The 14,542-nt window shown below is 53.0% G+C and overlaps 2 protein-coding genes and 1 pseudogene across 2 annotated transcripts; 2 read left to right on the forward strand and 1 right to left on the reverse strand.

Moving 5' to 3' along the window:
- Positions 1–1,070: 1,070 nt before the first annotated feature.
- LOC101079559 (ADP-ribosylation factor-like protein 14) lies at positions 1,071–2,024 on the reverse strand (annotated as a pseudogene).
- A 410-nt stretch (positions 2,025–2,434) lies between these two features.
- On the forward strand, positions 2,435–7,458 carry LOC101080013 (protein phosphatase 1 regulatory subunit 7). Its single transcript, XM_029830805.1, has 10 exons — positions 2,435–2,588; positions 3,219–3,314; positions 3,813–3,868; positions 3,995–4,060; positions 4,211–4,341; positions 4,418–4,580; positions 4,647–4,763; positions 4,842–4,946; positions 5,021–5,107; positions 6,107–7,458. Exons 1-10 carry the CDS (start codon positions 2,549–2,551, stop codon positions 6,281–6,283), a joined length of 1,038 nt encoding a protein of 345 aa, XP_029686665.1. The 5' UTR covers positions 2,435–2,548; the 3' UTR covers positions 6,284–7,458.
- Positions 7,459–8,033: 575 nt separating this feature from the next.
- LOC115247886 (UBX domain-containing protein 7-like) lies at positions 8,034–13,622 on the forward strand. Its single transcript, XM_029830803.1, has 11 exons — positions 8,034–8,165; positions 9,369–9,552; positions 9,644–9,708; positions 9,799–9,864; positions 9,949–10,058; positions 10,170–10,316; positions 10,441–10,531; positions 10,698–10,828; positions 11,055–11,550; positions 11,652–11,731; positions 11,844–13,622. The coding sequence occupies exons 1-11, from the start codon at positions 8,096–8,098 to the stop codon at positions 12,003–12,005; spliced, it is 1,602 nt and encodes a 533-aa protein (XP_029686663.1). The 5' UTR covers positions 8,034–8,095; the 3' UTR covers positions 12,006–13,622.
- Positions 13,623–14,542: the final 920 nt, after the last annotated feature.

Genomic DNA, 14,542 nt, shown 5'->3' on the forward strand with positions numbered 1-14,542 from the left:
GCGTTTCCTTGACGCGCATTTTCCGGTAAATGCCGCTTGTGCTCCTCTCTGCCGCTCTTTCACGTCACTAATGGATGTGCGTCGATCCTAATCGCTCGTCTCTGGCTTCACTCGCTCGTTCTTCCTGCAGCGCGATGCTTTTCCACAAACACCAAGCCCTCGCGGCGCTCCTGCTGTCCCTGTTTGTTCGCACCTTAGTTTCTTCCCTCCACAGATGTGGACAGGAAGTCTGCCCGGACGAGCACGGCTGCTGCCCGGACGAGCACGGCTGCTGCCCGGACGAGCACGGCTGCTGCCCGCATGGGAGCAACAGCAGCGCCGTCGTCTGTTGCCAGCGGCTGACGAGCAAGACTTACTACAACATCGCCATGGTCACCCGGAAACTTTCCGGTGTCCTCCTCCTGCTGCTCCTCTTCGCCTTGGGATACTCGCTCCAGCGTCTGCTGTGCTCGAGAACGGGGCGGCTCGCCCAGGCGCAGAACGGGCACCCTGCTGTGACCACCTCGCAAGACCCGCTGATGGAGAGCGGCAGCCCGGACCAGGGCCCGGCCGCGCACATGCTCTCCTACCATGGACCCAAACGCCTGCCGACGTACGAAGAGACGATGCGGGATGAGAGGGGCGCAGCTGGGACATCTGGCGCAAACTGCACGAGGACGTCGGTCTGACGGAAGCGGGCTGCGTTTGTGGACACTCGGCTTGAATCTCATCTGCGTAATGAACGTTTCCATTTGTTTTGAAGGCGCACTGAGCGGAAAGCGTCCAACTTTTACCATGAAAGCTTCCCTGCTGGTCTGTCCACGTTCTCTACATCAAGAGTTCGGGGAAACCGTGCGTGGCTCGTTTGTGACTCCAGGTCTGCTAATAATAAAGCCGCCTTTGATCTCCGCTTTATTGTCCGTCTTTTATTTGCTGCTTGGGTGGTTTTACTGCTATAAATTAACGTTTCCTCCTTTAGAAATGTTCTGAAAGGCCCTTTGACGATCACCGACGCGCCGTGTTTCACCTGTTTAGCGACTTTGTGCCGAAATACACGCGCGTGCGTAACAGACTTAAACATCACCACAACGTCGGATCTGCGATTTATTGTGCAAAGTGGTTTAGAACAAATTTAAGAGAAACTGTGCAGATTACAGGGGCACAGGGTGCAGGTTAGTGTTTGGTACTCGCTGTGAGGTAGTGCACCGTTTCCTTGATATTGTCCTTGACTGTCCCGGAGTCTGACGGCACTTTGGCCATCTGGGCCACTCGTTTGAAGGCCTCTTCCACTCCGAAGCCCGTCGACGCGGAGCACGGCTGCACGAACCAATCCCGCGACGCGCAGATCTTCCTCAGGTTAAACCTTTCGGATATCTCGGTGACCGTCAGAGCGCCGTTCACGTCTTGTTTGTTGGCGAGCAGGATGAGGGGCCGCCCGCGCAACTGCTCGCTCCTCAGCGTGTTCTCCAGCTCTCCGTGCGCCTCGTCCAGACGCTCCCTGTCCGAACTGTCCACCACGAACACGACGGCCGCCACGTCGTTGTGGAAGCTCTTCCAGTGCTCCCGCATCTTCCCCTGGCCGCCGACGTCCCACACGGTCAGAGCCACGTTCTTCCTGTTCTTTTTGGCGTCCAGCATCTCCACGTTGAAGCCGATGGTGGGCGAAGTGGTGACGAAGGCGTCGTGCTTCAGCTTGTAGAGGAGGGTCGACTTCCCGCGTTGTCCAGGCCCAGGAGCAGAACCTGGGCTTGTGGCTGCTTGGATCCCCGCTGTCCCATGGTGAGGTGTCAGTTGGACTCACTTCCACTCGGCGCTCTTCTGCAACAGTATTTACCTGCCGCCGTTTAATAGATGAGCCATTAAGTCCACACTGGATAACGCCACACCTGGGGGGTCAAAGTTTGTGCCAAGCGCGCTCGGTTCCCTTTTTTTCGTCCCCTTTACAATGTTGTTCATCAGGACCGTGACAGGAGGATGAACTCTGAAATCTCCTGTCCGTTCAAATGCTGCTGCGGGAGAACACCTCAGCAACTCTTGAGCAGGACACCGAACACTTTCAGAAATGTCAGACACCGCCCCCCACCCGGGGGAGAAACTGATAATCACAGGTGACATTTGAGAGCAGAATAATTCCACATCACTGCTGCGTCTATGCAAATAAGCTCCCATTTCCTTATTATCTCAGCAGAGATAAGGCCCGTGCTCGTCCACGCCTCTCCTGAGAGTCGAGAAACCGTCTCTGAAATTGGTTAGGGATGAAATCCATCCCTTGATCTGCCTTTTCTTCCTCCTCTTTCTAACTCTAACTCTTCTAAACTCCCCGCGCGGGTGTCTCTGAATCCAAATACGCACAACGGGCACCTGTGCGCGTGCACGGTTAACACAACCAATGCACACGCGAACTAGTTGTTGTGGCGCGGTGGAAAATTGGCATTTTGCCGAAGTTAAAGGACGTGCAGCGCGTCACAGTGGCCATGACGTCATCGGGGCGCGGCGCTGGCGCCCCCTGGCGGCTGTCCCGAGAACCTCCCCGGTTGGCCGGACGCTCGTCGGGCTGTTGACGCGAAACATGGCCGCCCGCTCTGTCGGAGAACTGCAGGACATGGAAGGTGGGTTTAACGGGAAAATGCTCCAAATCCCTTGCTTTATTGCCCGCACCTACTGTTAGCCGTGTGCGCGTTCACATTCCTCCGTGTTTGGTGATTAGATTTCCCTTTACGGATCAGAAATCCCTGTTTTGATCACTAGCTAACCAGCTAACAACATTCGCCCTTTGGCTCAAGCTTATTGCTCATCTTTCTCAGCTCATCGATTAGTATTCCTCGGCTAATTTTCATTAATTAGTCCATCCTGGCGTTTTTTAATTGTTGGAAACCAGCCTTTTATGTGTGCGTCGACCAATCCGTCATTTTAATGCGTTGCGACCTTTTAGCTTTAACTGTACTGTGGTGCATTCAGCTAATCTGCTAACTAGCATGTGTGTGTTTTTTTTTTATTCATTCATGGGAACTAACCTTAACTTGCACATGATAACAAGTTATACTAAGGCTCCATTTGGACCGTGAGTGTGACTTGATTGGGTGTGTTGAATAAACTCCCAGCATCCTCTCTCCCATCACTAACGTGGGCGAGGTGGATCCGGGCCACGCAGGGTGTCAACCCACCTGTGAACATCTCGAATCAGTCCTGCACCTGAGAGGTGAACTCCATCATCCATGTTCCTTGTTTCCCGTTGGTAGTGGACCGGAGGGGTGAATCGGAAGAGTCTGGTGATGATGACACCAGGAGGAGGAGTATCAACGGCGACGTGGACCCCAGTCAGGCCGCTGGCACAGGCAAGTCAGCAAAGCCCCGGCCGGCGGGCCAAAGATGGATCCTCTGGGGGGGGGGGCAAAGATGGATCCTCTGGGGGGCAAAGATGGATCCTCTGGGGGCCAAAGATGGATCCTCTGGGGGGCAAAGATGGATCCTCTGGGGGCCAAAGATGGATCCTCTGGGGGGGGGGGGGCAAAGATGGATCCTCTGGGGGCCAAAGATGGATCCTCTGGGGGGCAAAGATGGATCCTCTGGGGGCCAAAGATGGATCCTCTGGGGGGGGGGGGGGGGCAAAGATGGATCCTCTGGGGGGCAAAGATGGATCCTCTGGGGGCCAAAGATGGATCCTCTGGGGGGCAAAGATGGATCCTCTGGGGGGGGAGCAAAGATGGATCCTCTGTTGGGTGTCGCATCATCCATGAGTTTAGAACTACAACTAGCATGACAATAATCCCTTTAGCTTTTATCTCAAATGTGGGTGTATTAAGTCTGGACATTTACGTTGATTCCCATTTAAGGTAAAGAAGAGTCGCCCGTTGACATGGATACCATAACCTTGGACCCGGAGGAAGAGGTCAGAATTTGCTTTAAAGATGATCCGATGACATTGTGCTGGTGTAGAATCATAAGAAAGGTGCACGATGTGGTGGATCGGTATTGGAAGCTTATTTCTTACTGTGAGGTTCATTCTCTACTGCAGGATGTTGATCTGGTTCATTGTCGTATTGGAAAGATTGAAGGATTAGAAGTGCTGCAGAAGGCTAAAGTAAGTATTCTCCTGGACTCCCAGCGCCTGGGCCAGACCACATCGGGTCCCTCCATTATCGGCTGTAACTGAGCAACAATCATATTAATCATGATCATTTCAGAGGTGTGGATTCACTGATTGAGGCTCCTCTTGTCGTCCTTCACGCAGACGCTGTCCTTACGCCAGAACCTCATTAAAAAGATAGAAAATCTCGACAGTTTGACGTCGCTGCGGGAGCTCGATCTGTATGACAATCAGATCCGCAAGCTGGAGAACCTGCACCAGCTCACGGAGTTGGAGTGAGTCTTCAAAGCTGTTTCCTTCCCAGATCTGGGCCCAGTGACGTGTTGTGTAAAAGTCTTGTTGTGGTCTCAGGCAGCTTGATGTGTCCTTCAACATCCTGAGGAAGGTGGAAGGCCTGGAGCAGCTCACCTCTCTGAAGAAGCTTTTTCTGCTGCACAACAAAATTAGCGGCATTGCCAACCTGGACCACTTCACCTGTCTGGAGATGCTGGAGTTGGGCTCCAATCGTATCCGGGTACGAGCAAAGGGCCTCTGGGAGAAGGGTGGCAACGGGCAGCTGCTCACTTGTGTCTCCTTACAGGTCATAGAGAACCTGGACGCACTTTCATCTCTACAAAGTTTGTTCCTTGGCACCAATAAAATCACGAAACTTCAGAACCTGGATGGTTTACACAACCTGACCGTCTTAAGTATCCAGGTATCGCCACGCCGCTCCGGCCACCGCACCATTGGTTACTGAACCGGATCAACGATCCGACTAAACGTTGATTTGCAGAGTAATCGGATCACGAAACTGGAGGGTCTGCAGAACCTGGTCAGTCTGAAGGAGCTCTACTTGAGCCACAACGGCATCGAGGTGATCGAGGGTTTGGAGAACAACGTGAGTTGCGGGGTGCGTTCAGGTGACTCCTGTGGCTGCTCGTCCCCGGCTCACTCCCTCCCTCCTGTTTGCAGAAGAAACTCACAACGCTGGACATCGCAGCCAACCGGATCAAGAGAATCGAGAACATCGGCCATCTGACGGAGCTGCAGGAGTTCTGGGTGTGTAGCAGTGGTCCTTCTGCTTCAGTAGCTTCAGCTGTCCGGATGTGTTCCACCTGTAGCATCACACCTGCTGGTGTAGCATCACACCTGCTGGTGTAGCATCACACCTGCTGGTGTAGCATCACACCTGCTGGTGTAGCATCACACCTGCTGGTGAACCATCACACCTGCTGAAGCTACAGGTGGAACACAGCCACACCCGTTATCCTTCTAGGTCGGAGGAGCCTGAGGAGCTCCTCGCTCAGGAAGGGTAGATCAGCTCAGGAAGGGTGGATCAGCTCAGGAAGGGTAGATCAGCTCAGGAAGGGCAGATCTGCTCAGGAAGGGTAGATCAGCTCAGGAAGGGTAGATCAGCTCAGGAAGGGCAGATCAGCTCAGGAAGGGCAGATCAGCTCAGGAAGGGCAGATCAGCTCAGGAAGGGCAGATCTGCTCAGGAAGGGTAGATCAGCTCAGGAAGGTTAGATCAGCTCAGGGAGGTTAGATCAGCTCAGGAAGGGTAGATCAGCTCAGGAAGGGCAGATCAGCTCAGGAAGGGTAGATCAGCTCAGGAAGGGCAGATCAGCTCAGGAAGGTTAGATCAGCTCAGGAAGGGTAGATCTGCTCAGGAAGGGCAGATCAGCTCAGGAAGGGCAGATCAGCTCAGGAAGGGCAGATCAGCTCAGGAAGGGTAGATCTGCTCAGGAAGGGCAGATCTGCTCAGGAAGGGTAGATCAGCTCAGGAAGGGTAGATCAGCTCAGGAAGGGTAGATCAGCTCAGGAAGGGTAGATCAGCTCAGGAAGGGTAGATCAGCTCAGGAAGGGTAGATCTGCTCAGGAAGGGTAGATCTGCTCAGGAAGGGTAGATCAGCTCAGGAAGGGTAGATCAGCTCAGGAAGGTTAGATCTGCTCAGGAAGGGTAGATCAGCTCAGGAAGGGTAGATCTGCTCAGGAAGGGTAGATCAGCTCAGGGAGGGTAGATCTGCCCACCCTGAAAACGTTCCTTTCTGTCCCGGCAGATGAACGATAACCAGATCGATAACTGGTCGGATCTGGACGAGCTGAAGAACGCCAGGTCCCTGGAGACGGTCTACCTCGAGAGAAATCCTCTGCAGAAGGACCCACAGTACCGACGGAAAATCATGCTAGCGCTGCCCAGCGTGCGCCAGATCGACGCCGCCTTCATCCGCTTCTGAGCCGTGGTGTTCTGTCCGGACTGGAAGCCTGCTCCATTTCAACAGGCCCAATCGTGTCGTCACTCCACCCCCAAGCATTCCAAGGAGCAGCGCCCCCCTCTGGCCATACATGTATGCACGTACGCACTCCCTCGCACCGCTCCCACGCTGTTGCTAACAAGCTACGTTGTTTATTGGACAGATGGGAGCCGACAACACGACCCCCCCACCTCGTTTCTCCTCTGTTGTGCGTTTATTGTTCTGGGTTTTGTCTGTGGGCCACGGTCCCGAGCTGCTCCGGCCTCCACGGCCCACAGTGCACGTGAAGGTGAAGATTTCTTAACTGTACAGTTGGGCAAAAGGAAAGATTAGGAGATTAGCATCTGGATCATTTAATTAAAGTAGTTGAACCCCTTTTGTCTCGTGGGCTGAGTTTGCTGTCCTGGTACCAGCTCCTCTTCCTGGTGGTGGCGCTGAAGGGTTCTGTCGAGCCCGTTCCTCTGGGCCTCCAGCACGCCGCTGGCTGCTCTACGTGGCATCGACTCGTGCAACGCCATCTCGGCCGCTCGTGTGGGGAGGAAAGGGTGGGTGGTGAGCCCCGAGCGGCCCAGGAAGGGTGGTTCACAACCGTCAGGCCCGTGAGCGTTCTCACAGAACCTGCGTTTCCTCCAGAGTTGTAGGCATGATGAAGTTATTGAAAGAAGGAGAAACTTTGGTGGATATCAACTCCAGTTCTGCAGCAAATTTAGATTCCTGTCTAAAATAGCACCAATTACGCCATTTCTTACCGTCCCCTGTAAATAACCCCAGAGGACATTTGATTGGATCCCTTTTTAGATCAAAGACGTGTCTTTTGTATGAAGGTTTCCCACCTCAGGGCACAGTGGAGACAGTCCTGACACCAGCGCACGCTGGCTTTACAGGGTCACTGCGGATCTAAGTGCTTTCTGTGCATCGTTGTTCTCTTTAGGTTCTGTAGTTTGGCTTTATCACTATTTCCAGAGAGAAAACAACACTTGCAGCTCCGAGAAATCCAACGTATTCAAGTCCTTGTTTCTTTTTATCCCACACAGACGGGTCGTTATTTAAATCAGATCTCCGTTGCTGTCGTTGATTCTTGGAGTTCTGAATTGATTGAAGGTGTTTTCAAACTGAATGTATTATGCAACTAATAAAATTACACGATGTAAACAACAGCAACTGTTTTTGTTTTGTTTTTCAAAATTCTTGTTTGGGTTTGTTTTGTCTAACCGGGTTATCGTCACTAATCCAACTTTAATGAATCCAAAACACAAAATGACCGGAAGCATCGGAACAAAACACCTGCGTAGAAAAATCTGCAGTTTAGTGCCTGATGGATTCAGGGTGGGAGGACCAAGCCTTGCTGGGCGGATGTGCCCCCCCCCCCCCCATCCTCTGCCATGGTCTCCCCCAGGCAGGTGGTGACCACCAGCTGCCCCCATCCCCCGCAGCTTCGCTGTTCCAGCCACGAGGGCTGTTGTGTCCTCTGCAAACTTCACAGTAGCTGGATGGGGGGGCCACAGCCGAGGGCTCAGGTGGGGGGGTCGTGGTGGCCAGCCCTCCCACGTTGTGCACGATTTGCCATCAAGTCCCAGAACCAGTTGCATCACGTGACGTTCGCAGCGCAAAGTGGACCGGAGCACGCTTTGTTCACGTTCGGCATCTGCAGAAACCAGACTTAAACTACATTACCCACGATGCACCTCGCGTTCGCTGGCGGGTCTCGGGCGATGACGCATGGCGCTCGCGCCGCGCAGGGGAAAAAGTGTGTTGCGCACGCGTCACATTTATGTTGTTGTTTGTGGCGGTAAGATGGCGGCGCTGGGAGACACCACAGCTCTGGGAGTGAACGGGTTAATACGACAATTTACAGCAATAACAGGTAAAATCTTCTTTCGCCGCGGGCTTCGGCGTCTTTGCTACATTGCCGCTAAGCAGCAGAGGTCGTCCCGCGGTGCCCCGGACCGAGCGCAGCCGGGGAAGCAGAGGTGAAGTCCTGCTCTGCCCCCGTCGCTGTCAGTGCTGTGCAGAGGGAAAACCAAGGCTAGTTATCTGGTAAACTCACGTGAACCACCAAGAATAACGAGCACAACGAGCAGCGGCTCCCCATTTTAGCTGTCACAGCCACTTCTAAACGTCCCTTCTCTGGAAAGTGTTGAGAAAAGACGCCGCCGTGCGGGGCTAAAGCCTCTTTTTGCCCCTGTGGCTGTGCATGTTGCTGGATAATGTGGAATGGACGTCGGCTGTCCAGCGTCTGCCTTCCTCTTCATCAAGAGGCAGGCTCCGTTTGCGTGACTGTCATCTTCTCTCCGGCTCGCATGTGCACAACACCCCCCCTGGAAGCACGCTGGCTTCCCCCGACGGCTCGTTGGGGGGGTTTCACTAGTTTAGGAATGCTTTGACGCCACGGATGTTGTATTTGTAAGTTATTTCACGGAGAGTAGACAGGACTCGCTTTGGGGGCTGCTGCGAGACTTGGAAAGTGAAACAGACATGCGCAGAACGCACCGAGAGCTCATTAGCTTTCTTGCGCAGTAGACATAAAAAAGAGCAGATTATATTGCTGGATAAAGTCTTTTACACATTCTGAGTATGTTAGCGTCCTACACTTTGCAGCCCTGTGGCCCCCCGAGCCCTCACAATGGTGATGCTAGTGTTATATCCCGTCGGGTTGTCATTACGTAGCCTTCGCTTTAGCTCATTGCTAACGCGCAGAAAACCTTCAAACATTTGCAACACAGCCACATGTTTGGCTTTCATTCAGTTCGCTCGGCATTGCCAGAGCCCTCCCTAAAAAGTTGTAAATATCAGGTTTTAAAGACAGCACACACGAATAAAGACTTTGGAAGCTCACGGCGATCCAAAAGAGACCTGAAGATGCTCCTAAATACGCTGCAGGTTCTGGACATGCACACTAGTGCCGCTATTTAAGTTCACACGAGCAGCATCATTGAACTGCCTTAGCTTTTAACACTTGCTTTCTTTAAATTGAACCGACTTCTTAGCAATCGCAACTGATTTGATGATGAGACAAGTAAGAAAAGGCAACTCAAAAAGGTTTTGTGTCCATGTCCTTCACTTCTAGGGGCAACAGAAAGTGTGGGAAAACACATGTTGGAGGCGTGCAACAACAACCTTGAGATGGCAGTGACCATGTTTCTGGATGGAGGAGGGATAGCCGAGGAGCCCAGCACCAGCACCAGCACCAGCACCAGCTCCAGCTCCAGCTCCAGCTCGGCTGCTTCCAGCAGCAGAGCCCCCCCTACAGAGTAAGAGGATGATTTATCCACATCCTGGCAAAGGAAGCTGAGGCTGAAGGCAACAATCTCACTCTCTCCGTTTTTCCTCTCTGTCCTTCAGTGAGGTACGAGCACCAATTCCTCAAAAGCAGGACATCCTAGTGGAACCAGAACCGTTGTTTGGAGGTAGTGCCCTCTGTTGCGTCTCATCTGACCTGTTGTCAGCCAACTGGTGTCTCTCCCATCTCCTAAACGTTAATGGGTTTTTCTCCGCAGTGCCGAAGCGAAGAAGACCAGCTCGGTCCATCTTTGACGGTTTCAGAGATTTCCAAACTGAAACCAGTAAGTCACCGAGAAAAAGCCTTTTAGCCTCCTTCTCACCTGCAGCCTTTCTTCCTTTGACAACTGGGATCGTTCTTGTTGTAGTTCGCCAGGAACAAGAGCTGCGTAACGGTACAGTGGACAAGAAACTGAGCACCCTGGCAGACCTGTTCCGTCCTCCTATTGAGCTCATGCACAAAGGAAGCTTTGAGACGGTGAGGACTCCTTCAGGGGACACTTTCCACGCCTCACATCCATCGGGCTCGTGTGCACGCTGATGTTGGGCTTTGACCTGAGCACTTCCTGTCCTCTTTTTCTCCTCACAGGCGAAGGACTGTGGACAGCTGGAAAACAAGTGGCTCATGATCAACATCCAGAACGTTCAGGACTTTGCCTGCCAGTGTCTAAACAGAGACGTTTGGAGTAACGAGGCGGTTAAGACCATCATCAGAGAACACTTTATATTCTGGCAGGTGTGTCACGTCTGTCCCACAGTTGGAGTCCAGCTTTTCCCAGTTAGCTTGACATGGTGCATTTGCTCCGAGGCCTCTCGATATTGGAACTCACCTGATTGAAACTGCCTTTCTGTCACCGCAGGTATATCATGACAGCGAGGAGGGACAGAGGTACATCCAGTTCTATAAGCTGAATAAGTTCCCCTATATTTCCATCCTTGATCCTCGCACTGGTGAGCAAAGTTCACTCTTCTCATCATTTCTTTAAGACATAATGTGTGACAGTGTTATGCCTGCTGCCCTTTCGGACCTCTGGCACCGGTCTCCCAGCTTGGACCTTCTTTGCTCCTGCATTTGCTAAATGTCTTGACTGTTTTCTCACATTCCAAATGTGTTCAGGTCAGAAAATGGTGGAATGGAACGAGCTGGATGTGGCGTCGTTTCTGGAACAGGCAACAGGCTTCCTGGCTGAGCACGGCCAGCTTGACGGGCCTTCCTGCCACGCGCCCCCCGCCAAACGGGCGCGCTCTGTGGGTGTCACCTCGCCTCCCGTCTCTCATTCTCACTCTGTTTGCTGCCATTGTGTCGACTCTCCCACCATTTCTCCATTATTAAGCGATTTATAGAGACGCTAGTTCCGTTCCGGGCTGACGTGCAGATGACAATAATAGTTGTGCATCATTTCTTGGTGTGTCACACCTGTGTGTCACCCTGTAGTTGGTGTGTTAACGCTGTGTGTCCCTTGTGCTGCTGTAGGAAAGCTTGATTGACGCCAGTGAAGACAGTCAGCTGGAGGCAGCCATCCGGGCCTCCCTACAGGAGACTCACTACGAGTCCTCAAATGCCCCCGAAGCTCCCGACTCTCCCAGATCGGATGAGGAATCGGACGCGGAGCCTTTCTCCGACAGCGAGGGTGCCCCTTCTTTCGACGGTTCGGATACTGAAATGCCGTTACCGCAGGAAGAGAAGAGCTCGGGCAGCAAGCACTCCCCTCTCCTTCCTGCCGCTCAGCAACGCCTGCACCCGGATACTTCCACTTCCTCCCACAGAAAATCGCCGTACAAAGAAAACAACCACAGCCACAAGAAGGAGGAGAGCAAAAAGAACCACCTGGAGCCCTCGGCTGCTGCTGCTGCTCTTCATTCCAAGTCTGAAGTGAATTCTGGAGGGAACCACATCGCTGCGGCGGCCCAATGTGCCGGACCTTCAAAGATCAGTGGGCCCCGGGACCTGGACAGCCCCGATGACAACGGTAAAGAGCTCCACACTTCCTCACGTGTCCCGCTGAGCCGGTCGTCCTGGGACGGGTCTGTCCTTCAAAGAACATGATTTAACAATCGGTTTTGCTCGTAGGTCCCAAAGCCCGGCTGATGCTGCGCTACCCAGATGGGAGGAGAGAACAGATCGCTCTATCTTCTAAAGCCAAACTTTTGGTAACAAAACTCATCACGTTTCCTAACTTCCTGCTTTGATTAGGGCCCATTTGGACTTTGATGGCATGAAAAGCACGTGTTGATTAACATGTCTCGTCTCACTGTCTTCAAGGCCCTGGTTAGACACGTCCAGTCCAAGGGTTACCCAAACGAGCGCTTCGAACTGGTCACCAACTTTCCCAGAAGGAAGCTCGCCCACTTGGATTATGACATCACGCTTCAGGAGGCGGGGCTCTGTCCACAAGAGACTGTATTTGTCCAGGAGAGGAACTAACTTTGACAGACATTCACTTTTTTCCTGGTCTGTACTTCCCTTAAAGACTTCACCTTTTCACAAATTTGGGACAATATTACTGGCTTCAATCCCGTAACCTTCGGTTCTCCTGGAACTGGTTTGAACGGACAGCTCTTCTCACCACTCTGCTAGTCTGAATACTCTTTTATCTGACAGCCTGATCCCTTTGTAGTCCTCTACAGTTGGCCAGTAAGGTGACGTGGGTGCCAGCACTCGGTTTCTTCTCTATGTCAGCTGTCAGGACTGTTGGACACGTCGGGGTGTACTACACAGCAAGCTACGTGCGTGACCACCATAGCCAACACACAACCCCTGAAACCCCATTCCTTTACGCACCCTAGTGCCCTCTGACGGACGGCTCCACATCTTCTTGACCCAGAATTTGCCGACACCAGGTGAGACGAGCCACAGACCGGAGCGATGGACCGAGCCACGAGCTACACACCTACACAAACACATCCCAGCATAAGCGACACGTTGGATGTGTCCCTGCTGGCTGCCTGAACCGGTGCGGAGGCGCCAGTGTGTGCGTGTGTGAAAGGCTCAGGTTGGCGTTAAAGACGTTGATTCAGCCTTTTGCTGCCTGTGTTCTCCATGAGTCCGCGCAGACTAGCGTAGCTGTGTTATACACCACCCAGATCAGCTGCCGTAGCTGTAATGTGTGATCGGAACAGCACCGGCTGGAGCAGTGCTGGGCCGGAATAGCAGCGATGATGTCCAGGAACACTGCCACCATCAGCCCCGCGTATCCCTCCTCTCCAGGTGGATGCAGAGTTCCGGTTAATAGGAAATGATTCCTGATCATTGCGTTGCTGATGAGGAAGTGATGTCACGCCTCCATCGCGACACTGACACAAGTGCGAACGCCTGGAATGGTCCAACGTGCAGATGGACTCAAGTCAGCAGTCCCCATCAAGACGATGTACCCAAGTGCTCAACATTGTGAGGAGGGCGCTGAAAGATGTGACCTGACCCGAGACCAGCGCTCCCTTCCAGGCTCTGTTGAGCCGGTCTTCATGGTGGAAGCCTGGCACTCGTCTGCTTGCTTCATAGTACACCCCCAACAGGAGATGCAGCCTATACACGCGACATTAATCATGTCCATAAAGGTCCAAATAAGTCCGTCTAACGTTCTGCTGAGGCTCCAGGGACAGGTACAAAAGACTCACCTCCCCAAAGGGGCTATTAAATGTCAGAGTTTATTTTCTAGATCTTGTTATTTTCTGTACCTTGGAGCAGGAGGGAGTCTCATTCATGTTTGTTCCGAAGTCAGTCGCACGCGCTCATCTTTGAAAATTGTAAATAGGTGGAAGGTCCAGAGGAACGGGGGGGCGGTGTGGCTCTGTGAGGGGTTGGCTCCATCTGTGGAGTTTTAAAAAAGTCACCTTTCTGATTGGAAACTGCGTCGTGGTTTTTGGATTTCACCTTTTGATACAGAAGAGAGTGAATGAGGAGTGGTAGCTGCCATCAGCCGAACCTGCCCCGTGTACAGAACTGAGCCGGACAGACTGACCTTTAGCTGTAGTCGTTGTTTTCTTTCTTTTTTATATATGCTGCCGAGAAAATGCCGATGTTGAAATATAACCAACAAAACCACATGTGATTCAGCTTGATCTTTTCTCCTCTTCACCTTAAATTCCGCCTCTTTTCAGGCGGGCACACCACCACGCCACCGCTCGCTCGTGTCCCGTGTGCGTTCATTGGGGGCGAGGGAACGACAATAAGAGCGCGGGCGTGTGTGTGGGTAAAGGTTAGAGCCAAAGGGACAGGACATGCAGGACGGGACCTGCAGCTGTCCAAACAGATGAGGACATGGATTGCTTCACTGCGGTCTCTCCGCAGCAGGACAGGGACGCTCCCCCCTGACCCGCTTCAGGAAGGAGGCGGGACAAAGGGCGGACCGCCCAAACCCCGAACACATGGCCCAAGAGTTCTGCTAAGGATTTAAAGGTTGTGTGAAGCATCCATCCCATCTACCTGGAGGATGTTGGCCCCCGGTGGTCCACAGACTGAGCCCAGAGCCCAGCAGCCTCGTGGAGCGGCCCTCCGCCGGGCCGCTGATGGGCAGAGAGGAGCTGGAAACCAGTGCAGCCACGGCCGCTTGTCAAGCTTTAACCTGCATGAACCAGCGGCTCATTTCCCCACAAACACCTGTGGTGTGGTAGATTTACCCCCGGACAGGTGGTCGAAGGGTCCTCTGGAAACCCCAATATCGCCAAAATAAAAGCATCTGTTTCTTGGCCCGTTATCGACATGTTCGTTAGCTTGCACTTGGCTGCCTGTTCCTCACTGGATTCAGAGGGTTGGCGGGGGGGGGGTGCACACGGTAGTTAGGTTCATCTCAGGCGAAGGTGGTCAGAAAACAAAGATTTAGACATAGAGGGGGAAAGGTCAGGGCTTGGTGGGTCTGTACCAGGCCTTCAGCAGAACATTGTCTGAGGGCAGCTGTCCAAATAAGCCTTACACAACAAGAAAGGCTCCCAGCCAACCCACATTCAGCCGCTCACCAAGTGACG

The sequence above is a fragment of the Takifugu rubripes genome, chromosome 22 (assembly GCF_901000725.2).
Source record: "Takifugu rubripes chromosome 22, fTakRub1.2, whole genome shotgun sequence".
In the NCBI taxonomy this organism is placed as follows: domain Eukaryota; kingdom Metazoa; phylum Chordata; class Actinopteri; order Tetraodontiformes; family Tetraodontidae; genus Takifugu; species Takifugu rubripes.